This window comes from Antedon mediterranea, chromosome 1 (assembly GCF_964355755.1).
Source record: "Antedon mediterranea chromosome 1, ecAntMedi1.1, whole genome shotgun sequence".
NCBI classification, from domain to species: Eukaryota; Metazoa; Echinodermata; class Crinoidea; order Comatulida; family Antedonidae; genus Antedon; species Antedon mediterranea.
Genome location: NC_092670.1, coordinates 36321974 through 36340093, shown reverse-complemented (window position 1 = coordinate 36340093; position 18120 = coordinate 36321974). Strand labels below are relative to the sequence as shown.

Genomic DNA, 18120 nt, shown 5'->3' with positions numbered 1-18120 from the left:
ATTGATTAATCCAATAATGTCAAAACTTTCATACATACATTTCAGTAAACCAAGCTTAAGCTCTGTCTGCACTATCAAACTAGTTTGACACAAAGAAATGGTGCCCAGTTATGGTAGTGATATGGTTAAATATTGTAGTGATATGACATAATCATGTCCATATATGGGCACATCACTTTCTTCACATACAGTTGATAGCGTAGTAAGAGCTTTAAAGTGCAATATCAATTGCTGCGCGTACACGTAATGTTGTGTTTAATATTTTGAACAGAACTGACATTAAAATTATAATGTCTTTGCTCGTCGCAGCCAAGAGCATTTATGTCATCGTCCACAATCTATAACTTTTAATGATGTGTGGTTTTTTGTGACTTACACGTACGTCTAATATTGAATGACATTTCTTCTATGGCACTTTCTATGGTCTTTTTTCTGGTACAGTTCCTTAAGTCATTCTCCATTCACGTGTACTGACTTCTCGCATTGAAAATCTGAAAAGATTATCTTCTTAAAGCTAGTACGCATGCGCAAATATGTTCGATACTCTGCATAAAAACATGTGTCAAAGCCGGCTTCGGGACATAGATATGTAGAACTGAATTTTAGTAACACATTACATAATATGGTATAACCGTACTATAATATATGGAATAAAAGTAGGCCTAAGTCACTTTGTAATGCAAGTCACTGCAATAGTCTGCATTCCTAATTGTATATAAGCCGTGTTAATAATATTATTTACATACGATCTATAAGTCATTAGGCGAGAAATATTTCGTTACATATCAACCATAAGTCATGTCCGATACGCTATTACTGCCCCATAACTTAGATTGCTATATACATTTAAATTTAGGATTTATCATACACTGTTGGAAATACCGGAGGCTGATAAATGAACCTGCAGTCCGCATATTATATACCATTACAGCACATTGTATATAAACATACGTTTTTGGATGTTGTTTAAATCGAACTAAACTGAATACATCGAAAATGTTTGTAGGAAATAGAACACATGTCGAGTTCCATGACCTAGAGAGGATCGTAGGGGCGTTGCAGATGAGGCAAGTACTCATCATGATATGATACACAGGCATAAGCCATAATTATTTTTCCAGTGGTGCCTATCTCCTCTCCGGGCTGAACAAATTTAGGATGTCGTAAATTAAAACACAAACAATATAGTCAAAAACAAAAACAATGTATATTTATTTATGTATTTATTTAACATCATATTTATCCAGGATTACACAATCTGGTAAAAGAAAAACCTGTTTTGCTTTGTGGTTCTGTCTTAAATACAAAATAAATTGGAGGAAAAACAATTTTGACAATTTGTTGGAAACTGTTTGTCTTCTCTACAGTATAGAAATGCATGTACAAATATAATCACCTTTGTTTAGTTCTACGATGCCAATATTATGATGAATCGTTAAATACAGTATTTATCGATGTTTTCTTGTCCTACTCCTACAGTTATATCATGATTATTCTTTTCTCAATACTTTAGTTTTCTCAATACGTTCAGCTTAATAACACCGCGTTGTTGAGTGTGCTTAAACACATTTCTGCTCTTAACTAACGATTTTAAAATTTAACAGTTGCATAACTTATACTGCCAGAGGTTTTATCGTTTCGATTGTGTGTTGTACATAATCATAAATTGATTTTTTTAACAAAAATAAACATTTACGATCGCGTTGAATTATGGGTCGCATAATAAAATAACCATTCGATAGCATAGCAATTATTTTACTACAATCGAATGTGACGATCGCTTTCCTGTTCCAAGCATACGATTAAACCATGTAATGCTATTCAGGGGCGCAGCCAGCAAAGAATTAAAGGGGGGTTCAACCAATATGTGAGTATTTTGCGAGCGAAGCGAGCAACAATGGGCTGGGGGCCAGGGGGCCGCCAAGCTTTGGCGGTCTAGGGCAATCTAGATCATTTGAATCGGTTTACGCACACACAAATATGACAATGTTAACACTAATAAACTGAAACAAAGAAAACAAAAAACAACTCTCATTTTCATTACAGAACATTTTTATATTCCTGGCTGCCACAGACAAACACTTTTTTTCTTGCTTGTTTGTTGATTTGTGTAGAGAGGCTGTAAACTCAGAGGAGGAATTATTTGAATTCCTCCCTTTTCACCAATACAAAAGTTGCATGAAATGAACGTAGAGATGCAAAAGTTTGAAAAAAGAAATTAGAATGATAGCATGGAGGGAGTGATGTTATTAAATGAGAACCGTAAGGTTGGAGTTCATACACTGTGCAAGTCCAAGAAGCTATCTTGGCTCCGTGTGTATGTGAGACGCTTATCATACCCAGTACATACAATATTTTGTTTAAAAATATACCTATTTTGTTCGAATGTATAGTATAGGTGATAGCTTATACATAATTGTAATAACTAACTTCTAAATTATTATCATACATTTTACGTTAGTTACTATAACGGCGCTCTTGACATCGCGTGATGCATCTTTAAACATAAGTTTGGAACATTCTTCTTGGCTTGGAGACAGAATTCGCGAATGACATTCTCTGTATTAATGTTCATGTTAAAGTGTATTTTCATGAGGCACAGTCCCGAAAGCTGCTCATAAGACATGTGATTTCCCAAACAGGTTTTCGTTCTCCATAAAGTCGAAAAACTCCACTCAGCTTCAGCAGACGTTACGGGCATAGGCCTACGCGATTAGAAGAAGTGCACGCACATTCGGGAACACATTTGGATCCGCTAATTTTACACAGTCGCTTCCATCACTGAAGCTCGGAATGAAGATGTTCGTGTCTTGGCAGATCATCGTACCAAATTCAAGTTACTTGAAGACTTCTTCAACATTACACTTCACTATAGACTCGGGTGCTACGCCAAATATTTTAAAGCATGGCCTGTTATCGGCAGAAAAACGGGTTTTTAACTCGGTTTGTAATCAAGAAGTTGATTTGGTAATACTGCTCGGTAGTAATCTTCCACAGTATCTCCAGGATGATTTGATCTGTATTGTTGTCTCATGTTTTTATTTATTTTTTTCTAAAAAAAAGGGGGGGTCAGGACCCCCGTGACCCCCCCACTGGCTGCGCCCCTGCTATTTTTATACTTGTATGATTAAACTCGACTGATCTATATCGATAGCTCCCTCTATGTAATTGACTCGGTTTCTCCAACCATTGTGACATTTTCACTGTTTTTTAAATGATCTATCCTTATTTGGTGATATCTTATTTTCGGTCTTTCTTTTTTTATGTTAAAGAAAAAATTCGGTATGCCATGAAAGCATAAACGTAACAAATGCGTTTCTGTATAAACATACTGTAGGCTACTCGGTACACTGTTTCGCCTTAAACCAAACGCGTTTCTGTAGAAACATACTATACTCGGTACACCGTTTCTCCTTAAACCAAACGCGTTTCAAACATTGTGTTAGTACGTGACTGTAATAAGCCCATTCATGAATTTGCTTATTGCGTTTAATAATAAGCAAACTCCGTTTAAATGTAGGCCTATACGTTAGCATATATTCGTTCTGTTTCAATGTTGACGCGTTGTTTTTCACAAGGTGTGCTCCATCTCACACAGGTACATTATATTAAACGCGTTTTAAACGCTTTGTGCGTTTTGTAACCAAACCCATTCGTTTGCTCACTGAACTTGACCCGTTATGGATATGACTAATGAATATTCATGTTTATTTTGTGATTTTTCATGAGAGGTCCCTAACTTATGTACGAAAAGAATATCGCGACCCGTTATACGCTTTTAAAATATGTTCACAAGCCTTAAAGAAAATATTCATGACGATAAAACGTATCCACATTAAGCTAGCGTACTTAGATGCAATCCAGCTTAAAACTCTGACCAAACTAAGTGATTTTTTAATGGCCCACCTACGCTTCTCACTTAACGAAAAAACATTTATTTTATTTATTATAGAGGCCTATGTTTAAAGTATTTACGCGTCAAAAAGCCGCCGTAAAGTTAAGTAATTGATCGTCATTCGTTCTGTAAAATGTAGTTTTATCATTCGCCATGTAAACACATTAAGTTGTCTTAGTCATGTTTGATTTGTCAAGTCTATGCTTAAGGACTAAATAGTAAGTAAAACGTAAGCACTAGAAACGCATCCATTTCGATATACATTCTATCTAACAAGGCACGTTAATGTAAAATATTGAAAATTTACAGTATAAACAGTAATTTTTACAATACGGATTTCCGCCTTATATGTTGACACTCCCATTTTACTTACAAATACAAATAAATGTATTCATCAAATCACAAATAAATAATAGGCCCTAGTATATACAATAGTACATATTTTCCATATAGACAACAATTGTAAATATGATATTAAATCATAGAGGATTCCTTATATAAGCGTATAAGTTGACGCTTTCGGTTCGCTCGAAAAAATTCGCCAAGTGGAAAATCGGCTTTATAACCACACACAAATAATGCACTTGTATAGTTTGTATTTATTCCATACAGCGATACACAAAACGAGTTCTAATAAACCAAGCCCAGCAATAAAATATCAACAAAAGTACAATATTTATTGACATGCAGATTACAATACCGACACTTATCGAATTATCATATTTTTCATTCATCATAAAAAATATATATTCCACCATAAATTACTTTCTTCCCGTTGTCATGACAATACGTCAATGTACTCCTCTTTTGATGGGATATTGTTATTACTGTATATCAGTTATAACGATTTTCAATCAGTGACTCATTGTTAGTTATGCAAGATGCGGAAATGAATCACATTAGCTAATGGTAGAGTGGAATGTGGTTGATGATGTAGATGTCTTTAACATTGGTCTACGTGGGATTAGATTAAATCCTTCCACAAGGGCTCTTTGATGACAATCATGGAAAAAAAGAAATTGTTTTTTTTTAAATGAACTGCGAAAACCAATGCGTTTTAGAAATTGTATTTCATAGTTAGCCTGTTTCACAATGATAAATTATGTTATGCCTATTGACATTATAGTAGTAGCGTTTTAGTTAATATTTAACCCTCATTAATGTTGTTTTTTCAGCAATTATGCCGTAATTATTTTGAACAAAACATCATATTACCAAAAGCACCCTTACAATAAGCCAAATATTAAATACAATTTTTTATTTATAATGACGTAATAATATAAAGATATGTTTCGGTTCAGTAAATCTAAATACAATGTTACATTTGTTGATGTACATTAGGCCTATTTATTATCATGCATTCAAACATCAAACAAATAGTGATCAAGCCCTACATTTGTAGAAACCTTCTTTCCGTTATCATTTTGACAGTACATTTATCTGTCCTTTTGATCTCGTCAAGCTTAATGTGCCCACTGCTCTTAGTAAGGTTAATTTTATTAAAACTGTCGATATACCTGCAATACAACGTCAAACTCAATCGACGTAATATCATTATGAATTTTTCTCAAGGAGTCAGCGCCGATATTGCATCAACCAATAAGATTCGAGAACCGAGCTTACATCGCGACAAGCCTTATGTTAAGAATACAGCTGTTTATGGAATGCAACATCGCGGAAACGGTTTAGACTGACAGACGGTGTTTCGGAGGAATAAGCGTACGAACAGTGTCGCTGGCTGCTACACAGCGAAGTGGCCTCAATGCAAGACCTCGGCAAGCTTCGCCGCCCCGAATTCTTGAACCCGCTTCCATCGGTAATTATCTGGGGATAATATTATTCGACGCTATCGTCTAAGCACCATCTGTATACACTGTTTTAATTATAGGCTGTCATCCATAGATACAGATCAGATCGTCACCATGGGCACAGTACTGTCACTCTCACCCCGTCAAAAGGATTGTGGATATTGTAGCGGGACAAGCAGCCTTACCATGAGCAACATCAACGCATTTTACAACTCGAAGAATTTTAATGTTAATTCTACGGATACTACGTCGATTTCCACCGGCTGCAGTACAACTAACACCGAAAAGAAATCTATGCGAAAGCATTCCATATTCATCAGTAACCTTGGTTGGAAAATGTTCAACCCTTCTGGAAAAAAGAAATCTTCTGGACATATACCTTTAACAAGTGTAAGTACAACTATTGCCAATAATCATACGAATACTAACATGGGATTGACAAATTCGGACAAGGCAAACAATAATGTTTTAAAACCAAAGACTACTAATAGGCCTATACCACGATCGAATTTAATTCCAATGAACACGCTAGATTCTAACGGGAATACGGAAGATCTAGATTCAAGTATAAAGAAATCGTTTTCATGTTTTAATCTGAACACAAGTTCAAATGCAAATTATACTGCTATAGCGAATTTATCAACAACATCTCAACCACCACCTAAACAGCCAGCTCCCCAGCACACCGTCAAGCCCATTAATTCCAGCGTCACTACGACCTCTTTCACGTATTCCAATGCCTCCTCTTTGAGAAAGTCCCAAAGTGGGCCTAACGTCCGCGCTGGAAGCGGGCTGATAACCAGCAGAAAGTTTGTGCAATCATCTACAAGTGAACTTCTAAAATGTTTAGCAAATTTTGTAAGATTTCACTGCCCGTACCTTAAGGATTTTGACACTGCGGATGCCATCGTCTGGCTTCGAGCCGTTGACCGCTCCTTGCTTATACAAGGGTGGCAGGATGTAAACTTTCTGTCATCACCAAACGTCGTCTTCGTATTCATGTTGGTGCGCGAACTTCTGACAAAATCAAGAGTCAGAAAGCCGCAAGAACTTCAAGGCATGCTACTTACTTGCTTATACCTTTCGTATAGTTACATGGGCAATGAAATCAGTTATCCTCTTAAACCATTTCTTGTGGATGAAAGTCGGGAAAAGTTCTGGGATCGATGTCTAAAGATTGTAAATGACTGCAGCGGCAAAATGCTGCGTATTAACCGTGATTCCAACTTCTTTACAAGTATGCTAGCCGATCTAAAATCATACGCTAAGGTCTAAAGAATATATTTTTTAAAACAAAACCACTATACGATGACTCTTCAGCAATCAATCGGTGGTCAGAAGAGTATATAATGAACAAATGAACACCACGGGTGCTCAACAGATTGTGAATTTTTAATTCCTAATTGTGCAATGAAGAATTATGTAGTCTGATATTTATTGTGAGTTGTGAAATAAACATCTGTAAACATAGTTTTATGAACAATTGTATAGTGTACCAATTTGGTACCATCTTTAACAAAAACAAGGAATGGAAATTATGTCAATGTAAATCAACAGGAATATATGAACAAGTTTTTTGACAAATACTTTAGGAATAATGTAATAGTAAACGTTGATATTGAAAAGTGAACACACTAAACCAAGATTGGCACTTTTCAAATGATTGTTCTACGATGAAAATGCCGACAACATTACGCTCCTGCTGTGTTTGATTTGTCCCGCTGCTGAAACATGATTCTCGTGGTGAACACAGAAGCAGACGGTGTCCAGATGCAAAATATTGGGCCTAGCCGTTTTATGAATAATTCAAAAACAGATATTCAGAAACTATCGTAAACCATCAGTTATTGTGATGTATAGTTTTAGTACGTGGTAAATTACCTACCCTGTAACTAATTAACATACGTATATGGACTACTGGAATTTGTATGATTGGATTTCTTAATGAACGAAGATGCAAATTGGAAATCAGAAAATATTTTTTCTAAAGTAAAGTATCAAATAATACTCATGGGGATTGAAGATTACTTTATTTACAGCCAATTATTTTTGAAGATAAAAACAATACATTGGACGAATAGTATCATCAAGCAATGCAGAGATATCTAGTTTTACAACATCCTCCCCAACGCGTCATTATGAAACGCCAATTACCAAGATTCGCTACATGAAAACAAACGCTCACACACAGAAAGCTAATTATGTATTCGTGGATGTGTAGTAAATTAAAGTGCGGATAAATATATCGTATCCTTTTTAGCTATAACCAGCGACGTTCTAAAAGGCTAATGCGTTTCAACGAAGAAGGATTCGACGTTGTTAATATGGCAATTTGTAAATGAGTATTATTATAACTGGGAAATGTTGAATTGTGTTTTATTAAGGCCTCTCCATCTTATCCAATTAAAACGTAGAACATAGGCTAGCATTTTTTAATACAATCCAATTTATATGAATATGGTATATGAATTATCAGATAGGTTTAATACTTTTACCGCCAAATTGTGTATGCTATTATAAATTGAGAAACTTATAGAAATAATGACATGCGGGAAAAGAAATATTCATAAAACGGCTCAATAATCGTGTTTAATGTATTTTGCTCCTAGCAACAGATATTTAAATTAAGACGGCTCTGTTGATGAAAAGTAATCCATCTCCTGTGTTTTCACTGCGCATGTCTGTCAAATAATAAGAAAAAACTACACATCCTTAATAAGCGGAAGTAACTACCGGCGTAAAAAAGAAATCATTACGCGCATTAATGGTGGTACGCGCTCGAATTGATTGACTCATCATTTTCGTGCTTTAAGCGGAAATGGTTTGTCATTACGTACATTAAACGGGAGTGAATATTAAGCGCATTCTGTCCACGTGCGTAAAGCGTGTATATTTGCGTGTTTATACATGCCACTGTTTAATTGTTTAAATATAATTTTGTAACGGGTTTTCGGCTGAAATCATTAAATTAGATAAATAAAAATGGCGACTATTCGATGTTAAACGTGCTTCTACTAGGAAATATTGTGGACACCCATATTGATTTTCTGAACAGCGACTAAATAAAACACGAATAGGTAATAACAAATTCTATAATCCAATATTATAAGTATAATAGCAAGTTTTATTGTCTCCGAGAGAATTGTTTTCTATTTAAATTATTTATGTTGTAAAAAGCGCAAGTAAATTCATAATTATTTATTATGGTAAATGCATTTTATGAAATTAATGTGTGTCAGTTCTATGCAGTTGTGTGTACGATTTTTATTAAGCATATTTTAAAAATAATTTATTTTCAATATCTAAGTATATTCTTTCCTTTCCAATTCCATTCGTGTGTTTTTTTTATGGAATTCTGTTTTTAAAATGTAGTATTTAAAATACCGAAAAGGATATCATTCCAATTGTATAACCATATTTTTTAATTTTTTATTACTGTTACCTTGTGATATTGTGATTTCTCTGAGTTATGTTTTATATGATTGTTCTGTAATACAGTTTTAAAGGTCACATATTTTATTCATCATTGAGTGCGCATGCTCTAATGTATTAACCGAGAGCGTTGCTAGAAATTGTTCATACTGTAGATAACTGAAAACATTGCATACAATATCATTATATACCAGGATAAAATTATCTGAACATCTTACGTTGAAGAAACATGCTTAAACCTTTTGGTTTAAATCATTTTCCTCTATTATTATTTATAATATTGGAAAAGGTTTAAAGATTGCTCGTTCCTTCATATTCATTTAAATTTGAATGGTAAAATGTCTTTAGGTATTTCGGAGACACACCATTTCGCTTCGTTGTTGTACGTACACTGTGTGCGTATAAATACGTAGTACGCGCAATATACAATACGGTAACGGGCAAATATAATATAGTTATATATTTATCAAAGAAATTCACATTAATATGACAGTATATTAATTACTTATTTCTAACTGGTGCATTTTAATGAACTGCTTCTGCAATACTATTTAATCTCGGAATTATAATGAAGCTGATACGTTTTGGCATAATTATTAAGCGTCATGTTCTCCAAGAAAATGTAGCGTAATTAAATTGGCTGTAGTTTTCAATTTACTCTATCTTCTTAATTATTAAATGCTTCAGTATGGAACGCACACGACGCATAATAATCCCTGCTTCCTGTATCATCGCTTCACGTTGGGATAACCAAGTAGGCACACCTCATCGCAACTATACCTTTACTAATTAAACGATGACATAACTGATATTCATAAAATAACATTTTAATATTATTAATAGATGAGTAAATAACCCTGCGTTGTTTATGTTAAAATGATTGCCGCGAAATCCCAATGGACTGACCTGGATGGAAAAGGTTAATGCAAATATGTTTGTATAGTTTGAAAAATATACATCTACATGCCCAATGCATTTGTAAATTCTTCCAAAATTTACTACGGTATAAATTTATTTACAGGTTTCAAAAATACTGTACATCCGAGTGGTGCTACGTAGGCCCTATGTATGTACTATAACCTTACCGCGTAATGTTCGCATCTACGTCATTATTATAATGTGCACGCGTGACCTCATGTGTGTAAATTAACATCAACGTCATGTTTGTGCAATGAATGACCTTTATTTTGAGCGTAAACAATCTTGATGTTTAAACCCACGTAATTAAATTGTATTTATACATGACCTCTGTGCTAAAACCATGTACATTTGTCATGATCGCTGTGCTCAGTTTTATTTATATTTATTTATCAGTTTTATTCAAATAGTGTTTTTTCATGAGCTTTGTAAATGATTATCTGATTATAAACATCTTAATGTAAAAATATCTGATCTTGAAAATATTTGCGATGACGTCTGAAATTTAAATATTATTACAATTTACCAATGCGCATGCGTAATAACGTACTACGGTACGTGTGTGTTTTCCAAAATACGTATGTTAATTCCACGTCTAATTTACTATGCACAAACGATTAATTGTAGTTTAATAATATGCTGATTATTCTAATGGTTTCTACAAAGTTCGGTAATTCCTGAATGATCTTTCGTATGAAAAACGTTACTCTGTGCATCTCTGGTTCCTATGACCGCTTACCCGCAACTAACGGTTTGGGCACGTCCGATTTGTCTGTTTTTATGATCCATATTGTAATATACTCATCAACATTAGAAATATTAAATCTCCGCTCCATCCATAATTTGGACATTTTGCACTATAACGTATTTTATAACAGAGAAGGTTTTAGAAGATAAATATCATTTTATTTAACATGTACATATATAAAAATTATAATGGTGGTTTTATAAACTGTGCGAATAATAAATGAACCGGAGATTTAAAAAATTGAATATTGATTTACTATAGATCCAATTTAACGCTGAATATTATGATTAACATTAAAATACTGACTCGCACATTGGTTCTTTTACGTAAGTAAATTAATATCGTTGACTTGTCTTATTCGATCAATAGTTATGCTTATAAAGTAAGGTGTGACTGTGATGTCATATAATGTTACCGTGTATAATGTCTAAAACACTATACACTGTATAATAGTGTTTAGATCTTAAACAGCTTTGTCCACACATTTAGTCTTAGATATAAACATGTTTGGTTTCTAAATACACTCTAAACATGTAGTCTGTATCCAACTCAACACATCAGTGACGTGTTGAGTGTTAAACATGTGGATCAAAGACATGCTTAGGTTTTAAACGTGTTTAATTTGCCATGTGTGGAGCTCATGTGTCGAGCTTTTTTTCCGCCACAGTAAAATCATATGCACGCAATGCTAAACACGTATCTAAACATGTTGACTGAACATAATAGTGACACGTTGACTGCTAAACGAGTTAAACATGTTAAATAAACACGTTTAGATTTTAAACACGCTAAACATGTAACTACGTGTTTAAAAGCTAAATGTGTGGAAAAGTTTATGATATTCTTTATGATCCATAATTTATAAGGGGTGTTGCAATATTAATCATTTTCTTCCCTAATATTCAAACACACATCGAGTTTGTATAGTTTATAAAGCACTGCCAATTCATAATAGTTCTCAATAACAACAATTGGACGTTTAACGTCAAGTGCAGCGAAATATTCCGCACGTTGTGCTTGTTTAATGCAACTGTACTTAATTTGTGTCTTGTCTAATAATAGTCAAAAACACATGTGTACAATTGTGTGTGACTACATTATGAAAGGTATATGACGTACGGTTATGGGCTTAGCTATTAAGACACTGTTAAAAAAATGAATCGGAAAATATCAAAGGTCATTTTAAGGCTTTACATTAAATTGAATGAATGTAAATCTTTATGATTCTGCACGATGTTATGAAGTACCGTACGCATTAAAAACCGTTTAATTATAGCGTATTGCAAAATATCTACTTGTGGCGGCGTCACGTAAATGACTTCAACTCACTTACCAATGGTAAATTGGCATACCGTGCAGTCATGTATTTTTGTTTGTCGGATATTATTTTGATAATTAAATAATGGCTATCTGTACTTAGATATAAGAAATAAGTTTAACGTTGATTCTCTACCCAAATTTCGGATGACTACAATTTTGAGTATGAAATCACTCGTTTGTTTTGAATGAGATTATGTTGGTTGTGTACATTCCAATTACTGGGATATAACAGGAGGCGTTAGAGGTAATACTTTCAAAGTGTCAAGAAAACCAGTGTGGTGGGTGTGGCATTATTTTTGGGAAGGGGTGGGGTGTGTCGTTAGTGTGAACTGGAAGAAAAATGTGTGTAAGCATAATATGTAATAAAACAACATTGTAGATAGAAAATTATATTAATAATAAGCAAGGCTGTACATAATCTATATTGGATAAAATACCCTGCATCGTTGCTACAATGTGTAACGTGACAACCATTAGATTCCAACGAATTAATATGTATTAAATAAATTATTATGGTGAACAGTATGTTGTAAAAAAAAATTGAAATGTTAGATTGCCGGTCCAGTTCTCCATTCAATTTGAAGTGTTTTGATATCCAATGTTTCACCAACCGTTGTGTGTATTCAGTTTCTTTCTCTTGTGAATAAATACATTGAAAGGACATGCGTCGACAAGAAATCGATCGTTGTTGTGTGTGTGTTTTTTTATTACTTGTTTAACATAATTTGTCGCTCAGTCATCGCGTCTCAAGTGTGTATAAGGTTTAAATATTAAATTGTATCTATGGTGAATATACGGTATAAACTTCATAACATTATGATCGCCGTATTGGTGTCATTCGTCAGCAAACTGCTGCCGTCATAATCATCTTTTTCGTGATATAATTTCTACTTCGTTATATGCATACATGGCATGGGAGAATACAGAATTCCCTTTGCCTCCCTTTTCACCCAATTTCCCCCAATTTTCAAAACGGGGCCGGATTCTGCTCGGCTCTCCTGAATCCGTATATTTTATAATGTCATAATCGGCCAATCAACATATCAACATCAACATATCATGGTCAACATCATCATTATCAACATATCAACATCAACATATGGTCAACATCATCATTATCAACATATCATGGTCAACATCACCATTATCAACATATCATGGTCAACATCATCATTATCAACATATCATGGTCAACATCATCATTATCAACATATCATGGTCAACATCATCATTATCAACATATCATGGTCAACATCATCATCGTCATCATCAACATCATCATCATTATCAACATATCATGGTCAACATCATCAACATCATCATCACTATATCACCATCAACATATGTCAACATCATCATCAAGTTATCATCAACAACATTTTATCATGATCAACATCATCAACATATTGTCAACATCATTAACATATCATCATCAACATATCTTCATCAACATCATCAACATATCATGGTCAACATCATCAAATTCATCACCACCAACATATCATCAACATCATCATCAACATATCATCAACATCATCATTTATTTATTATTTATTGATTTAACTTTATTTTACAAGGGTAGCTCTAAAAACTGTACTATCAACATCATGATCATCATCAACATCATCATGATCTTCGTCATCGTCATCATCATCCTTGTTGTCGTGTTGACAACATTATCAGGCTGCCATAAAAAAACATAGTTCATTTCCATTTGAATTGGATCGTCAATATTGTTATCAAGAAAAGAAATCATATGCCTCGTGGTATTGAGAAACCCATAGCATGTTGTTGATGGTACAAATATATACATGTTTTGTATTACATCCAGGCCTGTTCGTGTGCTTTATATTATTCTATTCGTCTTGACAACATATGTTTATGGAACACATACTGTGGTTTTAATGACTGTAAAGCGTGGTTCCCACTAGCGACGCAACACAAGGACGTAACGCAACGCAAGTGAATTGACCAATCACAAGCGATGGCTTATTCGCTTGTGATTGCTAACTGTAACTTCGCTTGTCATTGGTTAAAACGCTTGTGTTGCGTTTACGTCCTTGCGTTACGTTCTAGTGGGAACCAAGCTTTAATGTTAAGAGCTAGCTGTAGTCACTAATCATGACGTTTGAACCTACCACGTGTTAATGATCTATTTAATTTTAGAGCATAAAGCTTGGTTCCCACTAGGAAGTAAGCGCAAATTAAGTGATTTGACCAATCACAAGCGATGGATTATTCGAACTGTCGCTTGTCATTGGTCAACTCGCTTGCGTTGCAACTACGTCCTTGCGTTGAAAATTCATAAATTATATTTTAATTATTTGTTACAGCAGGCATTGCGTGGGAGTTTCAATTTTATGCGCTTCGCATAATCTTTAACAGATCGGTTGTTTTGGTTTTCTCGGTAAACCTGCTTATTGATTGATCTATATAATCTTCTTGAATCTAAATAATAATTATGTAATAATTATTCATAATTGTATTATTGAAAGTATGAATTCGTAGTAGAACTACATTATGGTCAACCGATTCTCGGTAATGTATTTATGGTAGTGTCCGTGACTTCTCGATCAACATCCTTATTGTTTATACTATAATGCTCGGTTCCAAATAAGCCATTTTTTTGTGACCAAAAGGTGTTTAAGCTAAATCGAACTGATTTAAAGCGAAAGTTGAATTATCATTGTCGATTGTTCGTTTTCATCGTTTATGATGGTCAGGTTTGTCTTTATAATCAGGTTCTAAAGGTAAAAGATTCGCTAAATCACTGTAGTCGTAGGCCAATCAATACAAAGGGAAATAGTGGCATTGAAGCGTGTGTGAGACAGCGTAGACGGAGAAAAATCGATCGCTAGGCCTTGGTGTCGATCAATATTTAACGCGGCGATAGTGTCGTACAGTATACAACCATGCGTCACTTGAGAACGAATATGATTATTGATATTAATTTGTACTTCGTATAATAAAAACGACTTATACGTATAGAGAAGCCATCCCTATTCGAGGAAACCTCAGGGATACCTGAAAATTGGACAAATGACAATATATTTTTCAACACTACGACCAACCCCAACACACCACCACCCCTTAGGTGTCCGCAGTGGTTCTACTGCAGAACCGGGTGTTCCTGTAGTGTAGGCCTAACACTAAATCCGCCTTGGGTCTAGGTCTACGTGGGCCTATAGTAAATCATGTCCATAATACGGTCTGGATTTAAAAAGCAGTGAACTTGTATATTATTCATTGATGATACGTGAAATCTTTCTAGGTCAACTATGAAATGGGCTATTAAAGTTAGCTCTGTCTACACTATCAAAAAATGTAATGTGCCCATATATGGCAATAAAGATGTCATATTACTACTACATTTGGTCATATCACTACCATATTTGGGCACATCACACTTTTTTTTTGTCAAACTAGTTTGATAGTGTACACAGAGCTTAAGGTCACCAATACTTCTTATGACATAATTAACAATGATCTGCCCGTAAAGTCTCAAATTTCAAATTCAATTTACTAACGATCGCATTACACCGTGTTCTAGATAGTAAGCAAATGTTATTTCATAATTAATTAACCAATATATAAGTCCGTAAAACTAAATTTGTTCATAACCGCTCACATTTTTACAAAACACCTGTTTTTTATTGTATCGATGTATTACGACAATTATTTATTTTACTAGATATTGCAAATTGTCTTAAATAAGTTTATGACCCTGTGCATTATTTGAAATGTCAAAAATAAAGAAGAACACGTTAGTTTGCAATATCTATCCAATAATTCTGCATCAAACAGCTGTTGAAGAAGAACGCTGTATCCCGATTACTAAATTAAAAAAAAGAGAACGTCCTACATAACAATAAAACATAATAATAATAATGATGATGATAATAATAATAATATTATCAAACAATTTAATTAACTAGCGAAGGTCTACTGAAAGCCATATCCTAAAGGACGGATAACTAATTTAATGAGAAAAATAAAAATTGATTATTTATTTATACAATATGCCTAATAGTATTACAAATAGGAAATTACTATTTTCTGCATAAACAATAACACGGTATTAAATGAAATGTCAGATGATAATAATGGGCCTATCGACCGTACCGTACTTCTGTTAGCCAATATCTTAAAGGTTACGAATAACTAATTATGATAATTAAAATATAAATTGTATATAAATCCTAGTAGATTTTTACAATGAAGCCTAATACTTATAAATACGAAAAGAAGGAAATTATTATTTTCTGTATAAACAATAATACTGTATTAAATTAAATGTCAGGTGATAATAAAACCGTGCCATCTTCCCACACATTAAGCTTGATTCCCACACAAGGACTTAAGCGCACCGCAAATATTTTGACCATTCACGACGCGATGGATAATTCTGACTTTCGCTTATGATTGGTCAACTAATTTAAGCTTGGTTCACACTAGAGACACAACGCAAGCACGTAGACGCAACGCAAGCGAGTTGGCCAACGACAAGCGGCTGTTCGAATAATCCATCGATTGTTATTGGTCAACTCATTTAAGCTAGGTTCACACAACGCAAGCACGTAGACGCAACGCAAGCGAGTTGACCAACGACAAGCGGCTGTTCGAATAATCCATCGATTGTGATTGGTCAAATAACTTACGTTGCGTTACGTCCCTGCGTTGCGTCTCTAGTGAGAACCAAGCTTTACGATTGGTCAACTCACTAGCGTTGCGCTTACGTCCCTGCGTTGCGTCTCTAGTGGGAACCAAGCTTTACGATTGGTCAACTCACTAGCGTTGCGCTTACGTCCCTGCGTTGCGTCTCTAGTGGGAACCAAGCTTTACGATTGGTCAACTCACTAGCGTTGCGCTTACGTCCCTGCGTTGCGTCTCTAGTGGGAACCAAGCTTTCTGGAAACTCGTAATCAGACATTTTACTGTACTTTTTTGTTTACGTTTAATAACGTTGATCAGATGTTTTGAACAATACTTGGATAGTGTTATAATTAAATAATGTAAACAATATTCATAATAATTATCTTAACAACGGACAAACATTAATTACCAAACATAAGCTAATATTGACAGCGGACAAACATCGTAAACGTAGGTATTTTTAACATGCGTTAATTATACAGAAACCGGACAACACAACTGATTAATACACATTCTATAAATAACAAGAAATATTTCTTACAAAAAACGCTGCTCGCTTATTGAAAAATATTTTTTATTTCAACTGTTTTTGAATGTGTCATTTAAATGTAATTTAAAGCAACAAATACTTAAATTGTCTGTCAGACAATGGTTTTTGGGTTTCTTTTCTTTTTTTATATGTGAATAAATATTATTTTTTTGTTACAGAAGTGAATACTCAATTTTATTGCTAAGGTCAAATCTGGGGGTCACTTCATCACCCTAGATATTTCAATTGTGAAGTATCCTATTACGTTTTTTGGGTCTACTGTAGCAGCTGAAATCAATAATCATAGTGGAGTTTCCATTTTCACAAAACTGTCTGTCCTTAGAACTATAACTGCTGCTTGCTTTAGCTTCTGATTGAGTAGTCCTAATGGGACGTAGCGGGCTAAAGCAGCAGCGTGAAAACAATTGTATATTACGTTATTGTTTACTTTTAATATTCTAAACCTCAATTGAGTACATTCTTCAATTTCTCATTGCATTTTTGGAGACTGTGATTCTCAATGACGTCATAAATGCGTGAAGATTATTACCGTAACGTCAGACATGGATGACCTCGTCCACACAGAGTTTAATTAAAAATCCAATACAAAACCAAGTATTTCTACGAATAAGACAGTATTGTAATAATTGTCAAAAATCTAAGAAAAATTTACTTGACTATTTAAATTGCAACTTTCAGTTTTGACCTTTTGTTTAATAATATTTTGCATTTTAGCATGTTTATGGTTATTAAGCATTTCTGTGGCCAACTGGTTTATATTAGGCCTACAATCGTGTAGTTCTACAGTCGTGTAGGC

General features: G+C 34.2%; 1 protein-coding gene across 1 annotated transcript; it reads left to right on the top strand.

The window, feature by feature from the left end:
• Positions 1-5592: 5592 nt before the first annotated feature.
• On the top strand, positions 5593-12801 carry LOC140050012 (cyclin-dependent kinase 5 activator 1-like). The gene has a single exon (XM_072095038.1). It carries the CDS (start codon positions 5818-5820, stop codon positions 6976-6978), a length of 1161 nt encoding a protein of 386 aa, XP_071951139.1. The 5' UTR covers positions 5593-5817; the 3' UTR covers positions 6979-12801.
• Positions 12802-18120: the final 5319 nt, after the last annotated feature.